This window comes from Oncorhynchus keta, chromosome 19 (genome assembly GCF_023373465.1).
Source record: "Oncorhynchus keta strain PuntledgeMale-10-30-2019 chromosome 19, Oket_V2, whole genome shotgun sequence".
NCBI lineage: Eukaryota > Metazoa > Chordata > Actinopteri > Salmoniformes > Salmonidae > Oncorhynchus > Oncorhynchus keta.
The window spans coordinates 86,146,077-86,172,020 of NC_068439.1; the positions used below are offsets into that span (position 1 = coordinate 86,146,077).

General features: G+C 46.5%; 2 protein-coding genes across 2 annotated transcripts in view; both read left to right on the forward strand.

Annotated features, from left to right (window-relative positions):
- Positions 1 to 1,285: 1,285 nt before the first annotated feature.
- On the forward strand, positions 1,286 to 17,440 carry armc1l (armadillo repeat containing 1, like). Its single transcript, XM_052471697.1, has 7 exons — positions 1,286 to 1,408; positions 3,014 to 3,192; positions 3,610 to 3,701; positions 4,259 to 4,445; positions 10,178 to 10,294; positions 12,832 to 12,906; positions 14,058 to 17,440. Exons 2-7 carry the CDS (start codon positions 3,040 to 3,042, stop codon positions 14,250 to 14,252), a joined length of 819 nt encoding a protein of 272 aa, XP_052327657.1. The 5' UTR covers positions 1,286 to 1,408; positions 3,014 to 3,039; the 3' UTR covers positions 14,253 to 17,440.
- Positions 17,441 to 18,149: 709 nt separating this feature from the next.
- Positions 18,150 to 25,944, forward strand: part of LOC118383766 (ensconsin-like) — a 102,561-nt gene continuing 94,766 nt past the window's right edge. Inside the window, exon 1 of the mRNA XM_052471703.1 lies at positions 18,150 to 18,418. Coding sequence (XP_052327663.1) covers positions 18,376 to 18,418 — 43 coding nt within the window. The 5' untranslated portion in view covers positions 18,150 to 18,375. The remainder of the gene's footprint in view (positions 18,419 to 25,944) is intronic.

The following is a 25,944-nucleotide window of genomic DNA, read 5'->3' on the forward strand; positions in this document are numbered from 1 at the left end:
ACTCTGAATCTTTATGGTACTTCATTCCCTGTCATATTTTTTTAGGAAATTGTGTTATATTCTCCATCAAAATGACCTATAAAACTGTCCCAATTTCATGAACAATAATAATAATAAATAATATATGCCATTTATCAGACGCTTTTATCCAAAGCGTTACAAGCGCCATGCTCTACCAACTGAGCTACAGAAGGACCACAAGCCCTTGTAGCCTGGAAACTATATTATGTCCATAACTTCTCCCAACACAAAACACTTACGTGGAACAACAAAGATATTGTTGTTAAAAACAAGTCTTTGTTCTTCCCTAAGTGGTTTGAAAGAAATATTATATTTGTGCTTCAATTATTTGATAAAGAAGAAAATCTACTCTCTTAGAGAAAGTTCTTAGAAGCACAACTTCCCAATACATTATAAAGAATGTGATACTATATCCAAAACAATACCTCCAGGATTTACTAAATTAAACTACTAAATTCATGATTTTTGAGAACATGTCAAGACAGATGCACAATTTGTTGGAAGGTTGCCCCCTGCTGGATAAGAAATGTAATAACACATTAATAAAATAACTTTAACTCCAACAAGATCCCTCCGAGAGGGAAATTCCTCTGGAATGCATATATTACTGAAATTGAATGGAAGAACGCTTGGTTGCTCACTCACACATTTTGTATATCAAATAAAGTAAAGTAAAATAAATTAACTTTAAAATCTTGCACAAAATATACTTTAATAATCAAATAAAAAAGGTGACAAAATAGTTCTTTAATAATCAAATAAATTCTAATGTCCCGGTGCCATGGGTGACGAATACATTTTAGACCATTCCATTGACCATTCTAGCATCGCGGGTGGGCGAGTTTTAGACCATTCCATTGTTTTTCGTTTTGCATGTCCCGGTGCCATGGGTGAGCGGAGTTAATACATTTTAGACCATTCTATTGCTCCTTAAATATTATCGCCACTGAACCGGGGTACCGGCCCATGCAAAACAAATTCGCCTATTGCAGTATTCTAAAACACTGCATCTTCAAAACACATTCATCAGATGGCGGTAGGTAGACTGATAAACTAGTTAGCTAGTATGGACTCAATATTGGCAAATATTAGATGTATAAACTGTATACTACGAATAAGGTTGATCATCTTCTCTTACCACATGGTTAATTTAGAAATGGGACCAAAACGTAGCAAAGAAATCGTGAAATAAAATTCTCCAGGCGAACTGAAATAGCCCGTGCTCAGCAAAACGTGCCGTGATTGGACATTTCAATTGGAATAAAAAAAATCTACGCCAATCAGAAGGGCTCACCATGCAACGTGGCAGAAGCTTTCGACTAATGAGGCTTCCCCCTTTCCACAAAATCGTTGTTTTGTCTGTGTGCACGAGCCGGTTTGTCTCGCGGTAAGACGTTTCAAATCTTGGCGGTTTTAGTTACCGACTTTTAACGGAATTTGTAATAGTTGATCAAAATATATATTGTATATATATTATATAATAAAAGAAAAGTTGCAAACTAACTTACCATACTTTCAACAACAAAAAAAAACATATCTGGATATAAGTGAAGTTAGTTTTCAGCCAAATAAGTTATTAGCTAGCTTAGTTAACGAACTTGTTTTGCTAATCTATATAGATATGTGTTTCATGACATTGACGTTAACTACTCAATTCATTCATTGTATTTTTTCGTCGTTTATATGTATTTTACGTTTAGCTAGCTGGGTAGCAACAAACCCTAGATAACTAGCTTAGCTGGGTAGCAACAAACCCTAGATAACTAGCTTAACTGGGTAGCAACAAACCCTAGATAACGTTAGCTTAGCTGGGTAGCAACAAACCCTATATAACTAGCTTAGCTGGGTAGCAACAAACCCTAGATAACTGTAGCTTAGCTGGGTAGCAACAAACCCTAGATAACTAGCTTAACTGGGTAGCAACAAACCCTAGATAACGTTAGCTTAGCTGGGTAGCAACAAACCCTATATAACTAGCTTAGCTGGGTAGCAACAAACCCTAGGTAACTGTAGCTTAGCTGGGTAGCAACAAACCCTAGATAACTAGCTTAGCTGGGTAGCAACAAACCCTAGATAACTAGCTTAGCTGGGTAGCAACAAGCCGTAGATAACTGTAGCTTAGCTGGGTAGCAACAAACCCTAGATAACTAGCTTAGCTGGGTAGCAACAAACCCTAGATAACTAGCTTAGCTGGGTAGCAACAAACCCTAGATAACGTTAGCTTAGCTGGGTAGCAACAAACCCTAGATAACGTTAGCTTAGCTGGGTAGCAACAAACCCTAGATAACTAGCTTAGCTGGGTAGCAACAAACCCTAGATAACGTTAGCTTAGCTGGGTAGCAACAAACCCTAGATAACGGTAGCTTAGCTGGGTAGCAACAAACCCTAGATAACTGTAGCTTAGCTGGGTAGCAACAAACCCTAGATAACTGGTAGCAAACAAACCCTAGATAACTGTAGCTTAGCTGGGTAGCAACAAACCCTAGATAACTGTAGCTTAGCTGGGTAGCAACAAACCCTAGATAACTGTAGCTTAGCTGGGTAGCAACAAACCCTAGATAACTGTAGCTTAGCTGGGTAGCAACAAACCCTAGATAACTGTAGCTTAGCTGGGTAGCAACAAACCCTAGATAACTGTAGCTTAGCTGGGTAGCAACAAACCCTAGATAACGTTAGCTTAGCTGGGTAGCAACAAACCCTAGATAACGTTAGCTTAGCTGGGTAGCAACAAACCCTAGATAACTGTAGCTTAGCTGGGTAGCAACAAACCCTAGATAACTGTAGCTTAGCTGGGTAGCAACAAACCCTAGATAACTGTAGCTTAGCTGGGTAGCAACAAACCCTAGATAACTGTAGCTAGCTCGACATACACAGTATCGTTAGCGAGGCCAAGCAAGGCAGTGACAAGAGAGTGTGTGTGTTAGCATCACCCACCTGTCCTTTTCAATACATCTACTGTGTCTAATTATATATCTTATTTCTCTGCCTGCAGAGACTCGGTAAGTTAGATTAATTAAGATGATGGATGCTCTGTCTGTGGTGACCCAGCTCCGGGACCTGGCGTCGGAGCCCCAGAACCGGGAGGCAATAGTCCAGGACCAGGGCTGTCTCCCCGGCCTGGTTCTCTTCCTGGACCACCAGGACCCGCAAGTGCTGTTCGCCACCCTGCAGGTCGGTTTAACCTGCTACTGGCCCCCTAGCTACAGAAACCACAATGACAATCAAACAAGCAAGAACAGAACAGACAACAACAGAGATCCCATAAATCACTATATGACTAATAGGTTACAGCTGCAGAATGAGCTGTATTTGTTTACATTATAGTAAAGCTAGTTGGAAACTGTAAAAAAATAAATAAAAATAAACAGTATACAAAGCAGTTCCTTCTAATATAATTGTCTCACGCTGGTCATCCTTCCAAGTCTTGTCTCGTTGAGGAAAGGAAGCCTGGATGACCGAGGCTAAATCTAACCAGACAATACACATTCAAAAACAATGCCAACATGACAGTGACACTCAACATCCCCCTGAAACTTGGGAACAGGATGTAGTAGTGTCTCTTTCTGATTTGTGATCTCTCCTCTCAAGACTATGCGCTACCTGGCAGAGTGGCCCCTGAACGTCACCACTATGAAGAATGAACTGGGCATGATGGTCAGCCTGGTGACCCTGATGGAGAGGTCAGTCCACTCTCTCAGGTCCCTGTTTAACTGTGTGTGTGTGTGTGTAAAAAAACTGTCTACCTATGGCTTCGGCATCACAATTGTGAATTGCAACAATGTGCATCAATCAACTGGGCAAATGAATGTTTTCAATTAATCCTACTCCTCTCTTGGTCCTGTCTCTTTTTGTACTAACTCTCTGGCACTGACTCTACACACACGCACTGGACTGAACACACTCACACATACATACGCTACACTGACAACACACACACTACACACACATATAACTCCTGTATACGCTGCCTGGTATTGTCTTTATCTATCCTGTTGCCTAGTAACTTTAACCCTACCTATACCTGGTACTCCCTGCATGTTAGCTGGTACCCTCATGTTATTACCTGGTACTTCCTGTATATAGCCATGCACATCAGCTCGTATATAGCCATGTTATTACTGGTACTCCTGTATATAGCCATGTTATTACCTGGTACTCCCTGTATATAGTCATGTTATTATCTGGTACTTCCTGTATATAGCCAGGTCACCTGACATCCTGGCCCTGTCTCTTGTAGGAGTGGTTTGTGTGATGACATCAATACCCTGTCGCGGGAGGTGTATGGAATCCTGAGTGCCCCGCCCACCCCAGCCCCGCCCAGCCCAGAGAAAGAGAGGAGGAGAAACAAACCCCAGTTCTTCCTCAACTCCTCCAAAGGGAAGAACAAGTCTGTCACTCTGCACATCCAAGGCCTGGACAGCACTGTGAGTGTATATATACCGTAGCAGTCAAAAGTTTGAAACGCACCTACTCCTTCCAGGGTTTTTCTTTATTTGTACTATTTTCTACATTGTAGAATAATAGTGAAGACATCAAAACGATGAAATAACACAATATGGAATCATGTAGTAACCAAAAAAGTGTTAAATAAATCTAAATATGTTTCAAAGTAGCCACCCTTTGCCTTGATGACAGTCTACTCTATATATACATACAGTTGAAGTTGGACGTTTACTTACACTTAGGTTGGGGTCATTAAAACTAGTTTTTCAACCACTCCACAAATTTCTTGTTAACAAACTATAGTTTTGGCAAGTCGGTTCGGACATCTACTTTGTGCATAGCAAGTCATTTTTCCAACAATTGTTAACAGACAGAATATTTTACTTATAATTCACTGTATCACAATTCCAGTGGGTCAGAAGTTTACAAACACTAAGTTGACTGTGCCTTTAAACAGCTTGGAAAAGCCCAGAAAATGATGTCATGGATTTAGAAGCTTCTGATAGGCTAATTGACATAATTTGAGTCAATTGGGGGTGTACCTGTGGATATATTTCAAGGCCTACCTTCAGACTCCGTGCCTCTTTTCTTGGCATCATGGGAAAATCAAAAGAAATCAGCCAAAACATTGTAGACCTCCACAAGTCTGGTTCATCCTTGGGAGCAATTTCCAAACGCCTGAAGGTAACACGTTCATCTGTACAAACAACAGTATGCAAGTATAAACACCATGGGCCCACGCAGCCGTCATACCGCTCAGGAAAGAGACGCGTTCTGTCTCCGAGAGATGAACATACTTTGGTGTGAAAAGTGTAAATCAATCACAGAACAACAGCAAAGGACGTTGTGAAGATGCTGGAGGAAACGGGTACAAAAGTATCTATATCCACAGTAAAACGAGTCCTATATCGACATAACCTGAAAGGCCACTCAGTAAGGAAGAAGCCACTGCTCCAAAACCGCCGTAAAAAAGCCAGACTACGGTTTGCAACTGCACATGGGGACAAAGATTGTAGTTTTTGGAGAAATGTCCTCTGGTCTGGTGAAACAAAAATAGAACTGTTTGGCCATAATGACCATCGTTATGTTTGGAGGAAAAAGGGGGAGGCTTGCAAGCCGAAGAACAAAAGTAGTGATCCTAACTGACCTAAAACAGGGGATTTGTACTAGGATTAAATCTCAGGAATTGTGAAAAACTGAGTTTAAATGTATTTGGCTAAGGGTTATTTAAACTTCCGACTTCAACTGTATATATACACACAGCTCACTACATGCATATCCTCAGAAGCCAGGCTTAAGTCAGGAAAGCCTGGAGGAAGGCAGAAATATGCTGAAAAGGGGTCTAGTGGTGGAGTCTAAATAGAAACTAGTGACGCATTGTTACTTATCAAACCAATCAAATGTTTTGTTTGAGTGGAGCTCCAAACAGGAGCCCCCCGACCTGTCCATTTTGATATACGTGGGTTATTGATAACCACTCGGTGTCCTACTATAGACAGTGGGCTGACTAGTGATTGATAACTGTCTCCTACTATAGACAGTGGGCTGACTAGTGATTGATAACTGTCTCCTACTATAGACAGTGGGCTGACTAGTGATCGATAACTGTTTCCTACTATAGACAGTGGGCTGACTAGTGATTGATAACTGTCTCCTACTATAGACAGTGGGCTGACTAGTGATTGATAACTGTCTCCTACTATAGACAGTGGGCTGACTAGTGATTGATAACTGTCTCCTACTATAGACAGTGGGCTGACTAGTGATTGATAACTGTCTCCTACTATAGACAGTGGGCTGACTAGTGATTGATAACTGTCTCCTACTATAGACAGTGGGCTGACTAGTGATTGATAACTGTCTCCTACTATAGACAGTGGGCTGACTAGTGATTGATAACTGTCTCCTACTATAGACAGTGGGCTGACTAGTGATTGATAACTGTCTCCTACTATAGACAGTGGGCTGACTAGTGATTGATAACTGTCTCCTACTATAGACAGTGGGCTGACTAGTGATTGATAACTGTCTCCTACTATAGACAGTGGGCTGACTAGTGATTGATAACTGTCTCCTACTATAGACAGTGGGCTGACTAGTGATTGATAACTGTCTCCTACTATAGACAGTGGGCTGACTAGTGATTGATAACTGTCTCCTACTATAGACAGTGGGCTGACTAGTGATTGATAACTGTCTCCTACTATAGACAGTGGGCTGACTAGTGATTGATAACTGTCTCCTACTATAGACAGTGGGCTGACTAGTGATTGATAACTGTCTCCTACTATAGACAGTGGGCTGACTAGTGATTGATAACTGTCTCCTACTATAGACAGTGGGCTGACTAGTGATTGATAACTGTCTCCTACTATAGACAGTGGGCTGACTAGTGATTGATAACTGTCTCCTACTATAGACAGTGGGCTGACTAGTGATTGATAACTGTCTCCTACTATAGACAGTGGGCTGACTAGTGATTGATAACTGTCTCCTACTATAGACAGTGGGCTGACTAGTGATTGATAACTGTCTCCTACTATAGACAGTGGGCTGACTAGTGATTGATAACTGTTTCCTACTATAGACAGTGGGCTGACTAGTGATTGATAACTGTCTCCTACTATAGACAGTGGGCTGACTAGTGATTGATAACTGTCTTCCTACTATAGACAGTGGGCTGACTAGTGATTGATAACTGTTTCTACTATAGACAGTGGGCTGACTAGTGATTGATAACTGTCTCCTACTATAGACAGTGGGCTGACTAGTGATTGATAACTGTCTCCTACTATAGACAGTGGGCTGACTAGTGATTGATAACTGTCTCACTATAGACAGTGGGCTGACTAGTGATTGATAACTGTCTCCTACTATAGACAGTGGGCTGACTAGTGATTGATAACTGTCTCCTACTATAGACAGTGGGCTGACTAGTGATTGATAACTGTCTCCTACTATAGACAGTGGGCTGACTAGTGATTGATAACTGTCTCCTACTATAGACAGTGGGCTGACTAGTGATTGATAACTGTCTCCTACTATAGACAGTGGGCTGACTAGTGATTGATAACTGTCTCCTACTATAGACAGTGGGCTGACTAGTGATTGATAACTGTCTCCTACTATAGACAGTGGGCTGACTAGTGATTGATAACTGTCTCCTACTATAGACAGTGGGCTGACTAGTGATTGATAACTGTCTCCTACTATAGACAGTGGGCTGACTAGTGATTGATAACTGCTTCCTACTATAGACAGTGGGCTGACTAGTGATTGATAACTGTCTCCTACTATAGACAGTGGGCTGACTAGTGATTGATAACTGTCTCCTACTATAGACAGTGGGCTGACTAGTGATTGATAACTGTCTCCTACTATAGACAGTGGGCTGACTAGTGATTGATAACTGTTTCCTACTATAGACAGTGGGCTGACTAGTGATTGATAACTGTCTCCTACTATAGACAGTGGGCTGACTAGTGATTGATAACTGTTTCCTACTATAGACAGTGGGCTGACTAGTGATTGATAACTGTCTCCTACTATAGACAGTGGGCTGACTAGTGATTGATAACTGTCTCCTACTATAGACAGTGGGCTGACTAGTGATTGATAACTGTCTCCTACTATAGACAGTGGGCTGACTAGTGATTGATAACTGTTTCCTACTATAGACAGTGGGCTGACTAGTGATTGATAACTGTCTCCTACTATAGACAGTGGGCTGACTAGTGATTGATAACTGTCTCCTACTATAGACAGTGGGCTGACTAGTGATTGATAACTGTCTCCTACTATAGACAGTGGGCTGACTAGTGATTGATAACTGTCTCCTACTATAGACAGTGGGCTGACTAGTGATTGATAACTGTCTCCTACTATAGACAGTGGGCTGACTAGTGATTGATAACTGTTTCCTACTATAGACAGTGGGCTGACTAGTGATTGATAACTGTGTCCTACTATAGACAGTGGGCTGACTAGTGATTGATAACTGTGTCCTACTATAGACAGTGGGCTGACTAGTGATTGATAACTGTTTCCTACTATAGACAGTGGGCTGACTAGTGATTGCAGCATTGTATCTTTCTGATGTGTGTAGTTGGCAACAGTGTTGTTTCCAAGTGCTACTGAATAAGCTCAACTGAAATGTACTAATTGACTATGATACACATGACTTCTCGTCTACAAATCCATTCCAAATCTTTATACTATACATGACACAGGGGTGGAGTATGTATATCTGGCCTAGTGCGACAGCAGAAATGCTAGGAATGTGCCTGACAAACACAATCATTTGCCTCTAATTTACTTGCGTTTGTAGCAGATCTTGGCCTGGTAAAAGTGAGCTGCTGCTGGGTAGTCAAAACTGTCCATCTCCTTGAAGCAGCTTGATGCACATCAGCCTCGTTACTTTGTCGTCAAGGAGCGATCTTGAGGCCATCTTTACTCTGTTTTGGAGAAAGAATCCCCTCTCGGAGGCCTTACTGGAAACAGGGATTATCAACAGCTTTTTCCAGTTTTTCCCAGTCAGGGTACACTTAGCTGAAGACCTCTATGAGAACCTCTGTCCTCTGGCCAGTCAGGGTACACTTAGCTGAAGACCTATGTCTTCTGGCCAGTTAGCTGAAGACCTATGTCTTCTGGCCTAGTGATTGATAACTGTTCACTAGCTGAAGACCTATGTCTTCTGGCTAGTTTAGTGATTGATAACTGTCTTCTGGACAGTGGGAAGACCTCTGTCTTCTGGCCAGTGATTGAAGACCTATGTCTTCTGGCCAGTCAGGGTTCACTGCTGAAGACCTGATGTCTTCTGGCCAGTTAGCTGAAGACCTCTGTCTTCTGGCCAGTTAGATGAAGACCTCTGTCTTCTGGCCAGTTAGCTGAGACCTATGTCTTCTGGCCAGTTAGCTGAAGACCTCTGTCTTCTGGCCAGTTAGCTGAAGACCTATGTCTTCTGGCCAGTTAGCTGAAGACCTCTGTCTTCTGGCCAGTTAGCTGAAGACCTCTGTCTTCTGGCCAGTTAGCTGAAGACCTCTGTCTTCTGGCCAGTTAGCTGAAGACCTCTGTCTTCTGGCCAGTTAGCTGAAGACCTCTGTCTTCTGGCCAGTTAGCTGAAGACCTCTGTCTTCTGGCCAGTTAGCTGAAGACCTCTGTCTTCTGGCCAGTTAGCTGAAGACCTCTGTCTTCTGGCCAGTTAGCTGAAGACCTCTGTCTTCTGGCCAGTTAGCTGAAGACCTCTGTCTTCTGGCCAGTTAGCTGAAGACCTCTGTCTTCTGGCCAGTTAGCTGAAGACCTCTGTCTTCTGGCCAGTTAGCTGAAGACCTCTGTCTTCTGGCCAGTTAGCTGAAGACCTCTGTCTTCTGGCCAGTTAGCTGAAGACCTCTGTCTTCTGGCCAGTCAGGGTACACTTAGCTGAAGTCCCTTATGAGAACCTCTGTCCTCTGTGTGAGTAGGAATAGAAACACACAACCAACACTAATGTCCAAGGATTTATTATCTTATGAAAAGTATATTTGCCTTTGACGTCAATGGGTATTTCCATCAATTTAAAAAATCATTATTTTGCAGTGGACTTTTCTTCTCCCAGACAATTTGTCCGGCAACAATTTTATTTATTGGATTTTCATGTAGTTTATCGGCTATAAAATCCATGGTTTACCGGCTTCCGGAAACCCTGCTGTACACAAACTGACTGTGTGTTGTCCAGGCCCAGCGAGGTGTGTGTGAGGAGGCTCTGCTGAAGGTGAAAGGAGTGATCAGCTTCACCTTCCAGGTGGCTTCTAAGAGATGCACCGTTCGCATCCGCTCTGACCTGCCCACTGAAGTAACTCCATCTGACTCTCTCTCTCTGTCTGTCTCTCTCTCCGTCTGTCTCTCTCCGTCTGTGTCTCTCCGTCTGTGTCTCTCCGTCTGTGTCTCTCCGCCTGTCTCTCTCCGTCTGTCTCTCTCCGTCTGTCTCTCTCCGTCTGTCTCTCTCCGTCTGTCTCTCTCCGTCTGTCTCTCTCCGTCTGTCTCTCTCCGTCTGTCTCTCTCCGTCTGTCTCTCTCCGTCTGTCTCTCTCCGTCTGTCTCTCTCCGTCTGTGTCTCTCCGTCTGTCTCTCTCCGTCTGTCTCTCTCCGTCTGTGTCTCTCCGTCTGTCTCACCGCCTGTCTGTCTCCGTCTGTGTCTCTCCGCCTGTCTCTGTCTCTCTCCGTCTGTCTCTCTCTCCGTCTGTGTCTCTCCGTCTGTGTCTCTCCGTCTGTGTCTCTCCGCCTGTCTCTCTCCGTCTGTCTCTCTCCGTCTGTCTCTCTCCGTCTGTCTCTTTCCGTCTGTCTCTCTCTTTCCGTCTGTCTCTCTCTCCGTCTGTCTCTCTCTCCGTCTGTCTCTCTCCGTCTGTCTCTCTCCGTCTGTCTCTCTCTCCGTCTGTCTCCGCCTGTGTCTCTCCGCCTGTGTCTCTCCGTCTGTGTCTCTCCGCCTGTGTCTCTCCGTCTGTCTCTCTCCGTCTGTCTCTCTCCGTCTGTCTCTCTCCGTCTGTCTCTCTCCGTCTGTCTCTCTCCGTCTGTCTCTCTCTCCAGTCTGTCTCTCTCTCCGTCTGTGTCTTCTCCGTCTGTCTCCGCCTGTGTCTCTCCGCCTGTGTCTCTCCGTCTGTGTCTCTCCGCCTGTCTCTCTCTGTCTCTCTCCGTCTGTCTCTCCGTCTGTCTTCTCCGTCTGTCTCTCCCGTCTGTCTCTCTGGCCAGTCTGTCTCTCTCCGTCTGTCTCTCTCCGTCTGTCTCTCTCTCCGTCTGTCTCTCTCTCCGTGTCTTCTGGCCGTCTGTCTCTCTCCGTCTGTCTCTCTCCGTCTGTCTCTCTCCCGTCTGTCTCTCTCTCCGTCTGTCTCTCTGGCCCGTCTGTGTCTCTCCGTCTGTCTCTCTCTCCGTCTGTCTCTCTCTCCGTCTGTCTCTCTCTCCGTCTGTCTCTCTCTCCGTCTGTCTCTCTCTCCGTCTGTGTCTCTCCGTCTGTGTCTCTCCGTCTGTCTCTCTCTCCGTCTGTCTCTCTCTCCGTCTGTGTCTCTCCGTCTGTGTCTCTCCGTCTGTCTCTCTCTCCGTCTTCTCTCTCTCCGTCTGTGTCTCTCCGTCTGTTCTCTCCGTCTGTCTCTCTCCGTCTGTGTCTCTCAGTCTGTGTCTCTCATCTGTTTTCAGTCTGTGTCTTTTCTGTGTCTCCAGACTGTGTCTCTCAGTCTGTGTCTTCAGTCTGTGTCTTCAGTCTGTTTTCAGTCTGTGTCTTCAGTCTGTGTCTCTAAGTCTGTGTCTCTCCGTCTGTGTCTCTCCGTCTGTGTCTCTCCGTCTGTGTCTCTCAGTCTGTCTCTTAGTCTGTGTCTCTCAGTCTGTGTCTCTCAGTCTGTGTGTCTCCGCCTGTGTCTCTCCGTCTGTCTCTCTCCGTCTGTCTCTCTCCGTCTGTCTCTCTCCGTCTGTCTCTCTCCGTCTGTCTCTCTCCGTCTGTCTCTCTCTCCGTCTGTCTCTCTCTCCGTCTGTCTCTCTCTCCGTCTGTCTCTCTCTCCGTCTGTCTCTCTCCGTCTGTCTCTCTCTCCGTCTGTCTCTCTCTCCGTCTGTCTCTCTCTCCGTCTGTCTCTCTCTCCGTCTGTCTCTCTCCGTCTGTCTCTCTCAGTCTGTGTCTCTCAGTCTGTGTCTCTCAGTCTGTGTCTCTCAGTCTGTGTCTCTCAGTCTGTGTCTCTCAGTCTGTGTCTCTCAGTCTGTGTCTCTCAGTCTGTGTTTCTCAGTCTGTGTTTCTCAGTCTGTGTCTCTCAGTCTGTGTCTCTCAGTCTGTGTCTCTGTCTGTGTCTCTCAGTCTGTGTCTCTCAGTCTGTGTCTCTCAGTCTGTGTCTCTCAGTCTGTGTCTCTCAGTCTGTGTCTCTCAGTCTGTGTCTCTCCGTCTGTGTCTCTCCGTCTGTGTCTCTCAGTCTGTGTCTCTCAGTCTGTGTCTCTCCGTCTGTGTCTCTCTGTCTGTGTCTCTCCGTCTGTGTCTCTCAGTCTGTGTCTCTCAGTCTGTGTCTCTCAGTCTGTGTGTCTCTCAGTCTGTGTGTCTCTCAGTCTGTGTGTCTCTCAGTCTGTGTGTCTCTCAGTCTGTGTGTCTCTCAGTCTGTGTCTCTCCGTCTGTGTCTCTCCGTCTGTGTCTCTCAGTCTGTGTCTCTCCGTCTGTGTCTCTCAGTCTGTGTCTCTCCGTCTGTGTGTCTCTCCGTCTGTGTGTCTCTCCGTCTGTGTGTCTCTCCGTCTGTGTGTCTCTCCGTCTGTGTGTCTCTCTGTCTGTCTCTCTTACACACACACACCCCTGCCTACAGAGCTACACACACAGATTAGCCCATTGGTTAAAGTGTTGTAATTTAATAGTGTCCATCTCTCCCTGTAGAGTCTGGCGTCGGCCATCGCTGCTACCAAGGTGCTGTCAGCCCAACAGGTGGTGAGGAATGAAGTTGGGGATGAGGTGAGACACTTGGCTCAGGAAAGAATGAAAGAACAATGGCCTGAGCTTCCATGTTAATTTCTGTGTGCCTCTTCTCTCCTCCCTCACTTCTCTCCTCCCTTCTCCCCTTCTCTCTTCTCCTCCTTCCCCTTCTCTCCTCCTTCCCCTTCTCTCCTCCTTCCCCTTCTCTCCTCCTTCCCCTTCTCCCCCCTCCCCTTCTCCCCTTCCCTTCTCTCCTTCCCCTTCTCTCCCCTCCCCTTCTCCCCCTACCCTTCTCTCCCCTCCCCTTCTCCCCCTCCCCTTCTCTCCCCTCCCCTTCTCTCCCCTCCCCTTCTCTCTCCTCCCCTTCTCTCCCCTCCCCTTCTCTCCCCTCCCCTTCTTTCTTCTCCTCCTCTCCCCTTCTCTCTTCTCCTCCTTCCCCTTCTCTCTTCTCCTCCTTCCCCTTCTCTCTTCTCCTCCTTCTCTCTTCTCCTCCCTCCCCTTCTCTCCCCTCTCCTCCCCTTCTCTCCCCTTCTCTCCTCCTCCCCTCTCTCCCCTCCCCTTCTCCCTCCTTCCCCTTCTCTCCTCCTTCCCCTTCTCTCCTCCCTCCCTTCTCTCTTCTCCTCCCTCCCCTTCTCTCTTCTCCTCCCTCCCCTTCTCTCTTCTCCTCCCCTCTTCTCTCTCCCCTTCTCCTCCCTCCCCTTCTCTCTCCCCCTTCTCTCCCCCCCTTCTCTCCTCCCCTTCTCTCCCTCCCCTTCTCTCCCCTCCCCTTCTCTCTCCTCCCCTTCTCTCTCCTCCCCCTTCTCTCCCCCTTCTCTCTCCTCCCCTCTCTCCCTCCCCTTCTCTCTCCTCCCCTTCTCTCTCCTCCCCTTCTCTCCCCTCCCCTTCTCCCCCCTCCCCTTCTCTCTCCTTCCCCTTCTCTCTCCTCCCCTTCCTCCCTCCCTCTCTCTCCCTCCCCTTCTCTCCCCTCCCCTTCTCTCTTCTCCTCCTTCCCCTTCTCTCTTCTCCTCCCTCCCCTCTTCTCTCCCCTCCCCTTCTCTCTTCTCCTCCTTCCCCTTCTCTCCTCCCTCTTCTCTCTCTTCTCTCCTCCCTCCTTTTCTCTCCCCTTCTCTCCTGCCTCCTTTTCTCTCCTCCCTCTTCTCTTCTCTTCTCTCCTCTTCTCACCTCTCCTCCCTCCTCTTCTCTCCTCCCAGGTCCTGCTCCCCCTCAGTGTGTGTGGTGGTAATGTGAGGGAGGAGAACGTATCAATACCAGACTACCTCCCAGAGGACGAGAGTCCCGAGAGCGAGACGGACCGCGCCGTGTCCCGTACCGCAGCCAAGGACAACACCTCTGGCAGCTGGCTCGGCTCAGCAGCCACTTTCCTCACCAGATCCTTCTACTGGTGAAACTGGGGCCCTCAGGAGCCGGCATGGCTGTTCTCACAGGCGACACCTGAACTGGGAACACAGCAGAACTGCCCCCGTATGGCTGCATCCTAATTCTACAACACATCTCCTGAAGTGTACACTACGGCTGCATCCTAATTCTACAACACATCTCCTGAAGTCTACACTATGGCTGCATCCCTATTCTCAACACATCTCCTGAAGTGTACACTATGGCTGCATCCTATTCTCAACACATCTCCTGAAGTGTACACTATGGCTGCATCCCTATTCTCAACACATCTCCTGAAGTGTACACTCCCCGTCATGGATTTAAAAGCATTGGCTGTAGGTGTAAACATTGGCTGTAGGTGTAAACATTGGCTGTAGGTGTAAACATTGGCTGTAGGTGTAAACATTGGCTGTAGGTGTAAACATTGGCTGTAGGTGTAAACATTGGCTGTAGGTGTAAACATTGGCTGTAGGTGTAAACATTGGCTGTAGGTGTAAACATTGGCTGTAGGTGTAAACATTGGCTGTAGGTGTAAACATTGGCTGTAGGTGTAAACATTGGCTGTAGGTGTAAACATTGGCTGTAGGTGTAAACATTGGCTGTAGGTGTAAACATTGGCTGTAGGTGTAAACATTGGCTGTAGGTGTAAACATTGGCTGTAGATGCACACGAGGGGACAGAGAGAAACAGGATGTGACCAGTGGTGTAAAAAGTAAAGATACCTTAATAGAAAATGACTCAAGTAAAAGTCAGTAAAATACTACTTGAGTAAACGTCAAAGTATTTGGTTTTAAATATACTTAAGTTTCAAAAGTAAAATAATGAAATGCTTCAAATTCCTTATATTAAGCAAATCAGACGGCAATATTAGCTTTTTACATTTTTAATTTACAGATAGCCAAGGGTGCTCCAACACTCAGACATCATTTACAAACAAAGCTTAGTGAGTCCTCCAGATCAGAGGCAGTAGGGATGACCAGAGATGTTCTCTTGATTAGTGTGTGAATTGGACCATTTTCCTGTCCTGCTAACCATTCAAAATGTAATGAGTACTTTTGGGTGTCGGGGAAAATGTAAGGAGTAAAAAGTACATTATTTTCTTTAGGAATGTACAGTTGAAGTCAGAAGTTTACATACACCTTAGCCAAATACATTTAAACTTTTCACAATTCCTGACATTTAATCCTAGTAAACATTCCCTGTCTAAGGTCAGTTAGGATCACCACTTTATTTTACGAATGTGAAATGTTAGAATAATAGTAGTGATTTATTTCAGCTTTTATTTATTTCATCACATTCCCAGTGGGTCAGAAGTTTACATACACTCAATTAAAATGTGGTAGCATTGCCTTTAAATTGTTTAACTTGGGTTAACGGTTCAGGTAGCCTTCCACAATATGTTGGGTGAATTTTGGCCCATTTCTCCTGACAGAGCTGGTGTAACTGAGTCAGGTTTGTAGGCCTCCTGACAGAGCTGATGTAACTGAGTCAGGTTTGTAGGCCTCTTTGCTCGCACATGTTTTTTCAGTTCTGCCCACAAATGTTCTATAGGATTGAGGTCAGGGCTTTGTGATGGACACTCCAATACCTTGACTTTGTTGTCCTTAAGCCATTTTGCCACAACTTTGGAAGTATGCTTGGGGTCATTGTCCATTTGGAAGACCCATTTGCGACCAAGCTTTAACTTCCTGACTAATGTCTTGAGATGTTGCTTCAATATATCCACATCATTTTCTTTCCTCATGATGCTTTCTAGTTTGAAGTGGACCAGTCCCTCCTGCAGTAAATCACCCCCATAACATGATGCTGCCACCCCTGTGCTTCACGGTTGGGATGGTGTTCTTCGGCTTGCAAGCCTCCCCCTTTTTCCTCCAAACATAACAATAGTCTTTTCCAAGCTGTTTAAAGGCACAGTCAACTTAGTGTATGTAAAGTTCTGACCCACTGGAATTGTGATACAGTGAATTATAAGTAAAATATTCTGTCTGTTAACAATTGTTGGAAAAATGACTTGTGTCATCCACAAAGTAGATATCCCAACCGACTTGCCAAAACTATAGTTTGTTAACAAGAAATTTGTGGAGTGGTTGAAAAACGAGTTTTAATGACTCCAACCTAAGTGTCTGTAAACTTCCGACTTCAACTGTAGTTAAGTAATATTTGACAAAAATATGAATTGTAAAGTACAGATACCCCAAAAAAGGACTTAAGTAAAAAAGAAAACTTAAGTAGTATTTTAAAGTACTTTATACCACTGCCACTGACTAGGGTGACCACATGTAAAATACCCAAATATGGAATGATTTTGTGGAACTTTGTATTCTACATTTAATACAGTTTTGGGCAGAAGCATCCTGCTTTTTTTGGGGGGGAGTAAATTAGTTGTTTTTTGAATTTGTGGGTAAAATACAGGACATGATTGGTTGTGGGACAAAGGGCCAAAATGTGGGACTATCCGGCCCAATCTGGAACATGTGGTCACCCTACAAAACAAATCATGTCTTATGAAGGGTCAGACAGTACAACAGGCTGCTGCTCGAGAGAAAGGTCTTATCTGTTGATTTCTTTTGCAGCCCTGCTCACTGCTTTCAGGTAATGCATTGGGATGGATGTACATATTACCCAACACTTCAATCGGGTCTATTTATCTGTGTTAACTATTCACTGTGTTTGCTGTTGGTCTCTACGCCTGTTGGAATATTTCATTATTGTTTATCTTTCTGTTCTGAGGGGTTTACTACAAAGCAGGCTCGGTGCGTTAGCTTGCCTAAATATTAAATATTCTGAAATAACTTTTGTTTATTTTTTGGGGGTAAAGATAAGTTTGAAATGGGAATTGTCTTACTTGACAACCCAAAACAAACATCTAAGTTTTAGGCTTGTTAATGACAAAAGCTGAAGAACATAGGCACATGCTGGAGTTGTAGGTGAATTCACGACAAAAGGACACCGCAGCTGCTCCCAGGGGATCTGTATGGATGCCTGATGAAACGTTACAAAAAATACCTGGGAGCAAGTGCTTTCTTAATAAACCAGAAATCAAGTTATTGATCCTGTTTTATGGTCCACAGTACCCCCTCAGATATTGTATGTATTTGTGTTTTTACTCGTTGCCCCTGAGGTGACTAAAACGCTTGTAAAAACTGCCTTCAATGTCTTTCCTATTTCTGAAATAAATGAGCCCAAAATAAAATCATTTCAACAAACCACAATCACCTAAATAACTCAAATGAAGAGCAAAACATAGCATAAATTAAATACACAAGAACTCAAACTCAGTTAAATAGAAAATATTAGAAACGTTTGACAACTTCGTCTAAATATGTTCCACATTGTGTCTCATTGTGTCTATGTTGCAGTGTAATCATGGTTGTAAAACAGTCACCACTAAGACCAACACCACAGGGGCCAACTACAAAGCAGGGTCAATGAGTTAGCCAGCTTGCTTTCCAAAATATTCTGAAATTACTTTTTAAGAAATATACATTTGAAATAGTCATGATACCCTGATGAAGACAGTGTTTAGCTATTAAAACGTAACACATTGTTACGTCTGTCTGAGTACAGCCAAAGCAATACCATGATCGTTATGATCATTATCCAGGTTTTACCAGTAGGTGGCAGTATATTTACATATACGGTAGTCTATCTACTGTGTCGCGTGAAGTTGGCCCTAAACGCTGATCTGGGATCATTTCAGCATTTCCCCTCACTAATGGTTAGGATTTGGGGCAGGGGAAGCTGATCCTAGATCTGTACGTTTTTTTTAGGCGAGTTGTATCAACACTTATCTGAATCATCTAGGTTAATGTTTCACATGAAGTGAACCCGCTGTAAGAGTTACACAGTATTAAACCCCACTGTGTATTAATTTCACTTCGTCTGAGCTGCGGACTCTGAACTTGTGCCCATACTGTCGTTGATAAAGCCAAGGAATGCGTACACGTCGTTCAGAAACCCTTATTTATCAGTATGATTAGCCTATTCTTTAGGGGGGGACGGAACAGGTGCATGAACAGCGATCAGAGATGTGATTAAAACAGAAGGGTGTGTTGTCCTCCACCTGTCCGCCAGGGGACCGGTTTCCCCCGTTCCACCGTCTCCAGGCTAATCCCTCAGTCGACGTCAGGAATGGCCGACCAGGACAGCAGCAACGCATCTCCAGAGACACAAGGTGAGCTGCCCTCGACAACTTCTCTCGTTTAACGTGTCCATTAACTTGGGGTGTCCGTGGACCGTACGGGGGGGGCTTTTGAACCCCACTATTCTCTTTTGTCGATGAGAATATGTGATTGGAAGTAGCGAGAGCCGTCGGGTCACGGGGACCGGATTAACTATCAACCCATAGATCACTGAACCCGCCGGTTATTATGCAACTGTGTTTGTTTGAAACGGAAAACTACTTTTAACACTAATACTTTTTAACGAGCTGTTTGGTCGTTCTCCAGACGAATTCGGGCACTAGGCTAGATACACCTGTTGGCTGGGTATGTTACACCGCGCAGTTTGGAATTCCTGCTGCCGTAGAATTCCCGGTGTTCCCCGCTGAGTTCATATGACAGGTGCAGCGGGTGGGAACAGCCCCGGATTTTGTAACCCGCATATATCGTTAATTTTGATTCTCTATTACACAGTATCCCTGTCATGTTCGGCACACTTCTGAATTGTTCCAACCCAGATAAGGGAACTCATGTTGCGCCCAGGTTATCAAATGGGTGGCTATAGATTACATAAAGGGATTGTGGCTTTGTTGGGCTGTCGTGCCTTGCCTGGAAACACGACGTTGCATTCTATTCTACGTCAAAATAGAAATTAGCGTTTGAATAAGGAAACTACTCTCCCGACCTCTACTATGATATTTAAAAATATATAATTGTATTCAACATTCTGACTTGTTGAGGTCTTGAGAGGAAGTTGAATTCCAGGCAGTGTAGTGACCAAATCCAAGCACTGCCTGCTGATCGGATGAAGAGCTTTAGCCTACTGTGGAAGAGATTTGTTTTCAGTGTTAGGCTACGTGTTTGCATCATGGCCTATAATCTAGTTTTTGGCCATTTGATGTATTATGTTGTTCCCAGGAATAAGGAATATATGCCCAGTACGGTGGTTCTATGGGGCCCAGTACGGTGGTTCTATGGGGCCCAGTACGGTGGTTCTATGGGGCCCAGTACGGTGGTTCTATGGGGCCCAGTACGGTGGTTCTATGGGGCCCAGTACGGTGGTTCTATGGGGCCCAGTACGGTGGTTCTATGGGGCCCAGTACGGTGGTTCTATGGGGCCCAGTACGGTGGTTCTATGGGGCCCAGTACGGTGGTTCTATGGGGCCCAGTACGGTGGTTCTATGGGGCCCAGTACGGTGGTTCTATGGGGCCCAGTACGGTGGTTCTATGGGGCCCAGTACGGTGGTTCTATGGGGCCCAGTACGGTGGTTCTGTGGGGCCCAGTACGGTGGTTCTATGGGGCCCAGTACGGTGGTTCTATGGGGCCCAGTACGGTGGTTCTGTGGGGGTGGTTCTGTGGGGCCCAGTACGGTGGTTCTATGGGGCCCAGTACGGTGGTTCTATGGGGCCCAGTACGGTGGTTCTATGGGGCCCAGTACGGTGGTTCTATGGGGCCCAGTACGGTGGTTCTGTGGGGCCCAGTACGGTGGTTCTGTGGGGCCCAGTACGGTGGTTCTGTGGGGCCCAGTACGGTGGTTCTGTGGGGCCCAGTACGGTGGTTCTGTGGGGCCCAGTACGGTGGTTCTGTGGGGCCCAGTACGGTGGTTCTGTGGGGCCCAGTACGGTGGTTCTGTGGGGCCCAGCGTTGGCGGTTCTGTGGGGCCCAGCGTTGGCGGTTCCGTGGGGCCCAGCGTTGGCGGTTCCGTGGGGCCCAGCGTTGGCGGTTCCGTGGGGCCCAGCGTTGGCGGTTCCGTGGGGCCCAGGCCCACTAACCTATACCTCCCCAGTCCTAATCAATCTCAAATCGTTCTCTGCGTCTGGTGATGAAATAGTGTGACATTTTTGTACCCCACTTTGAGATTGAACTGTTTATTTTTTTTTTTTTTTTTTTATTTCACCTTTATTTAACCAGGTAGGCTAGTTGAGAACAAGTTCTCATTTGCAACTGCGACCTGGCCAAGATAAAGCATAGCAGTGTGAACAGACAACACAGAGTTACACATGGAGTAAACAATTTAGCAAGTCAATAACACAGTAGAAAAAAATGGGCAGTCTATATACAATGTGTGCAAAAGGCATGAGGAGGTAGGCGAATAATACAATTTTGCAGATTAACACTGGTGATAAATGATCAGATGGGCATGTACAGGTAGAGATATTGGTGTGCAAAAGAGCAGAAAAGTAAATAAATAAAAACAGTATAAAAACAGTATGGGAATGAGGTAGGTGAAAAGGGTGAGCTATTTACCAATAGACTATGTACAGCTGCAGCGATCGGTTAGCTGCTCGGATAGCTGATGTTTGAAGTTGGTGAGGGAGATAAAAGTCTCCAACTTCAGCGATTTTTGCAATTCGTTCCAGTCACAGGCAGCAGAGTACTGGAACGAAAGGCGGCCAAATGAGGTGTTGGCTTTAGGGATGATCAGTGAGATACACCTGCTGGAGCGCGTGCTACGGATGGGTGTTGCCATCGTGACCAGTGAACTGAGATAAGGCGGAGCTTTACCTAGCATGGACTTGTAGATGACCTGGAGCCAGTGGGTCTGGCGACGAATATGTAGTGAGGGCCAGCCGACTAGAGCATACAAGTCGCAGTGGTGGGTGGTATAAGGTGCTTTAGTGACAAAACGGATGGCACTGTGATAGACTGCATCCAGTTTGCTGAGTAGAGTGTTGGAAGCCATTTTGTAGATGACATCGCCGAAGTCGAGGATCGGTAGGATAGTCAGTTTTACTAGGGTAAGCTTGGCAGCGTGAGTGAAGGAGGCTTTGTTGCGGAATAGAAAGCCGACTCTGGATTTGATTTTTGATTGGAGATGTTTGATGTGAGTCTGGAAGGAGAGTTTGCAGTCTAGCCAGACACCTAGGTACTTATAGATGTCCACATATTCAAGGTTGGAACCATCCAGGGTGGTGATGCTAGTCGGGCATGCGGGTGCAGGCAGCGATCGGTTGAAAAGCATGCATTTGGTTTTACTCGCGTTTAGGAGCAGTTGGAGGCCACGGAAGGAGTGCTGTATGGCATTGAAGCTCGTTTGGAGGTTGGATAGCACAGTGTCCAATGACGGGCCGAAAGTATATAGAATGGTGTCGTCTGCGTAGAGGTGGATCAGGGAATCGCCCGCAGCAAGAGCAACATCATTGATATATACAGAGAAAAGAGTCGGCCCGAGAATTGAACCCTGTGGCACCCCCATAGAGACTGCCAGAGGACCGGACAGCATGCCCTCCGATTTGACACACTGAACTCTGTCTGCAAAGTAATTGGTGAACCAGGCAAGGCAGTCATCCGAAAACCGAGGCTGTTGAGTCTGCCGATAAGAATTTGGTGATTGACAGAGTCGAAAGCCTTGGCGAGGTCGATGAAGACGGCTGCACAGTACTGTCTTTTATCGATGGCGGTTATGATATCATTTAGTACCTTGAGTGTGGCTGAGGTGCACCCGTGACCGGCTCGAAACCAGATTGCACAGCGGAGAAGGTACGGTGGGATTCGAGATGGTCAGTGACCTGTTTGTTGACTTGGCTTTCAAGACCTTAGATAGGCAGGGCAGGATGGATATAGGTCTATAGCAGTTTGGGTCCAGGGTGTCTCCCCCTTTGAAGAGGGGATGACTGCGGCAGCTTTCCAATCCTTGGGGATCTCAGACGATATGAAAGAGAGGTTGAACAGGCTGGTAATAGGGGTTGCGACAATGGCGGCAGATAGTTTCAGAAATAGCGGGTCCAGATTATCAAGCCCAGCTGATTTGTACGGGTCCAGGTTTTGCAGCTCTTTCAGAACATCTGCTATCTGGATTTGGGTAAAGGAGAACCTGGAGAGGCTTGGGTGAGGAACTACGGGGGGCGGAGCTGTTGGCCGAGGTTGGAGTAGCCAGGCGGAAGGCATGGCCAGCCGTTGAGAAGATGGTCTCCGTCCACCTCATTTATGTTGAAGCCTTACATTACCCATAAGCCTGACATTACCCATAAGCCTTACATTACCCATAAGCCTTACATTACCCATAAGCCTTACATTACCCATAAGCCTTACATTACCCATAAGCAGTTTGTGTTGCACCGGATGTCATTTATTTCAATGGGGATGCCCACAATGGCGTGGAATCGCAGCGCCCCTTGAGGTTGAAGGCTCCGTTGGCGTGGAATCGCAGCGCCCCCTTGAGGTTGAAGGCTCCGTTGGCGTGGAATCGCAGCTCCCCCTTGAGGTTGAAGACTCTGTTGGCGTGGAATCGCAGCGCCCCCTTGCGGTTGAAGGCTCCGTTGGCGTGGAATCGCAGCTCCCCTTGAAGTTGAAGACTCTGTTGGCGTGGAATCGCAGCGCCCCTTGAGGTTGAAGGCTCCGTTGGCGTGGAATCGCAGCTCCCCTTGAGGTTGAAGGCTCTGTTGGCGTGGAATCGCAGCTCCCCTTGAGGTTGAAGGCTCCGTTGGCGTGGAATCGCAGCTCCCTTGCGGTTGAAGGCTCCGTTGGCGTGGAATCGCAGCTCCCCTTGAGGTTGAAGGCTCTGTTGGTGTGGAATCGCAGCTCCCCTTGAGGTTGAAGGCTCCGTTGGCGTGGAATCGCAGCTCCCCTTGAGGTTGAAGGCTCCGTTGGCGTGGAATCGCAGCGCCCTTGAGGTTGAAGGCTCCGTTGGCGTGGAATCGCAGCGCCCCCTTGAGGTTGAAGGCTCTGTTGTGAGACTTTGACATTTTCCAAACTTTGGGTTGCGAGCCAAATACCTGCCAAAAAGTTGAACCAAGCATCGTAAGGAAATCCATACGTAAATTGTTAGGATTGTAAGAAAAGCCATGCATGAAACGTAACCATTTTAAATTAGATCTGTAAATGTACAAACCCTGTTAATTAAGATTTACATATTCAATTCTTAATTGGTCTCCCTTTACTCAGTAGTTACAGATCTTCTCTATACGTACAAACTTTTGTCACGAATGTGGCATCTGCAAAGGACAGGAAGTGAACGTAGTCTAGTCAAAGTTAGTCAAAGTTAACTAATCACTCAACTCTAGCCCAGATGTTAGTTGCTTTGCAGCTTCCGGGTTTCATTTCCAAAATAAAAGTCTAAAGGTTGTTTTAGAACGGCATTTCATAATGACGTTATACCAGTAGATGGCGTAGTATAGGCTTGGGGCCATCAGCAAATGACTTGTGTGATAATGATACTCTAAAGACAAAGAAGGTGCCTTGTCTCTGAGCTGTAAAATAGAAAGGAAATATGATTTAGTCTCGGCCTATTCCACTATCTAAATATGCCATGCTGTTGTGTGTTTAATGGCCATCTGGTTGCGTAATACATTTTTATAGCCGTGTGGGGCTACTGTGGTGGTAATGATGTAACCTAATGAATCCTACTTTTTCCCCAGTATTTGGCAGCACGGACTGTAGCCCTAACTGGCTGACTACAATGCTTTTCCCCAGTATTTGGCAGCACGGACTGTAGCCCTAACTGGCTGACTACAATGCTTTTCCCCAGTATTTGGCAGCACGGACTGTAGCCCTAACTGGCTGACTACAATGCTTTCCCCCAGTATTTGGGAGCACGGACTGTAGTCCTAACTGGCTTACTACAATGCTTTTCCCCAGTATTTGGGAGCACGGACTGTAGGCCGAACTGGCTGACTACAATGCTTTTCCCCAGTATTTGGGAGCACGGACTGTAGGCCGAACTGGCTGACTACAATGCTTTTCCCCAGTATTTGGGAGCACGGACTGTAGGCCGAACTGGCTGACTACAATGCTTTTCCCCAGTATTTGGGAGCACGGACTGTAGCCCTAACTAGCTGACTACAATGCTTTTCCCCAGTATTTGGGAGCACGGACTGTAGCCCTAACTGGCTGACTACAATGCTTTTCCCCAGTATTTGGGAGCACGGACTGTAGGCCGAACTGGCTGACTACAATGCTTTTCCCCAGTATTTGGGAGCACGGACTGTAGGCCGAACTGGCTGACTACAATGCTTTTCCCCAGTATTTGGGAGCACGGACTGTAGGCCGAACTGGCTGACTACAATGCTTTTCCCCAGTATTTGGGAGCACGGACTGTAGGCCGAACTGGCTGACTACAATGCTTTTCCCCAGTATTTGGGAGCACGGACTGTAGGCCGAACTGGCTGACTACAATGCTTTTCCCCAGTATTTGGCAGCACGGACTGTAGGCCGAACTGGCTGACTACAATGCTTTTCCCCAGTATTTGGGAGCACGGACTGTAGGCCGAACTGGCTGACTACAATGCTTTTCCCCAGTATTTGGGAGCACGGACTGTAGTCCTAACTGGCTGACTACAATGCTTTTCCCAGTATTTGGCAGCACGGACTGTAGGCCGAACTGGCTGACTACAATGCTTTTCCCCAGTATTTGGGAGCACGGACTGTAGGCCTAACTGGCTGACTACAATGCTTTTCCCCAGTATTTGGGAGCACGGACTGTAGCCCTAACTGGCTGACTACAATTTACATTTACATTTAAGTCATTTAGCAGACGCTCTTATCCAGAGCGACTTACAAATTGGTGCATACACCTTATGACAACCAGTGGAACAGCCACCTGCATCTAAATCTTGTTGGGGGAGAAGGATTACCTACCCTTACTTACCCTATCCTAGGTATTCCTTGAAGAGGTGGGGTTTCAGGTGTCTCCGGAAGGTGGTGATTGACTCCGCTGTCCTGGCGTCGTGAGGGAGTTTGTTCCACCATTGGGGGCCAGAGCAGCGAACAGTTTTGACTGGGCTGAGCGGGAACTGTACTTCCTCAGTGGTAGGGAGGCGAGCAGGCCAGAGGTGGATGAACGCAGTGCCCTTGTTTGGGTGTAGGGCCTGATCAGAGCCTGGAGGTACTGAGGTGCCGTTCCCCTCACAGCTCCGTAGGCGAGCACCATGGTCTTGTAGCGGATGCGAGCTTCAACTGGAAGCCAGTGGAGAGAGCGGAGGAGCGGGGTGACGTGAGAGAACTTGGGAAGGTTGAACACCAGACGGGCTGCGGCGTTCTGGATGAGTTGTAGGGGTTTAATGGCACAGGCAGGGAGCCCAGCCAACAGCGAGTTGCAGTAATCAAGACGGAGATGACAAGTGCCTGGATTAGGACCTGCGCCGCTTCCTGTGTGAGGCAGGGTCGTACTCTGCGGATGTTGTAGAGCATGAACCTACAGGAACGGGACACCGCCTTGATGTTAGTTGAGAACGTCAGGGTGTTGTCCAGGATCACGCCAAGGTTCTTAGCGCTCTGGGAGGAGGACACAATGGAGTTGTCAACCGTGATGGCGAGATCATGGAACGGGCAGTCCTTCCCCGGGAGGAAGAGGAGCTCCGTCTTGCTGAGGTTCAGCTTGAGGTGGTGATCCGTCATCCACACTGATATGTCTGCCAGACATGCAGAGATGCGATTCGCCACCTGGTCATCAGAAGGGGGAAAGGAGAAGATTAATTGTGTGTCGTCTGCATAGCAATGATAGGAGAGACCATGTGAGGTTATGACAGAGCCAAGTGACTTGGTGTATAGCGAGAATAAGAGAGGGCCTAGAACAGAGCCCTGGGGGACACCAGTGGTGAG

Bases quoted from the DNA above. Each gene is read 5' to 3' on its own strand.
- armc1l (XM_052471697.1), top strand. From the start codon at position 3,040: ATGATGGATGCTCTGTCTGTGGTGACCCAGCTCCGGGACCTGGCGTCG. The intron at 3,702-4,258 runs GTCAGTCCACTC...TGTCTCTTGTAG, and splicing joins CTGGTGACCCTGATGGAGAG to GAGTGGTTTGTGTGATGACA. The intron at 10,295-12,831 runs GTAACTCCATCT...CTCTCCCTGTAG, and splicing joins GCTCTGACCTGCCCACTGAA to AGTCTGGCGTCGGCCATCGC.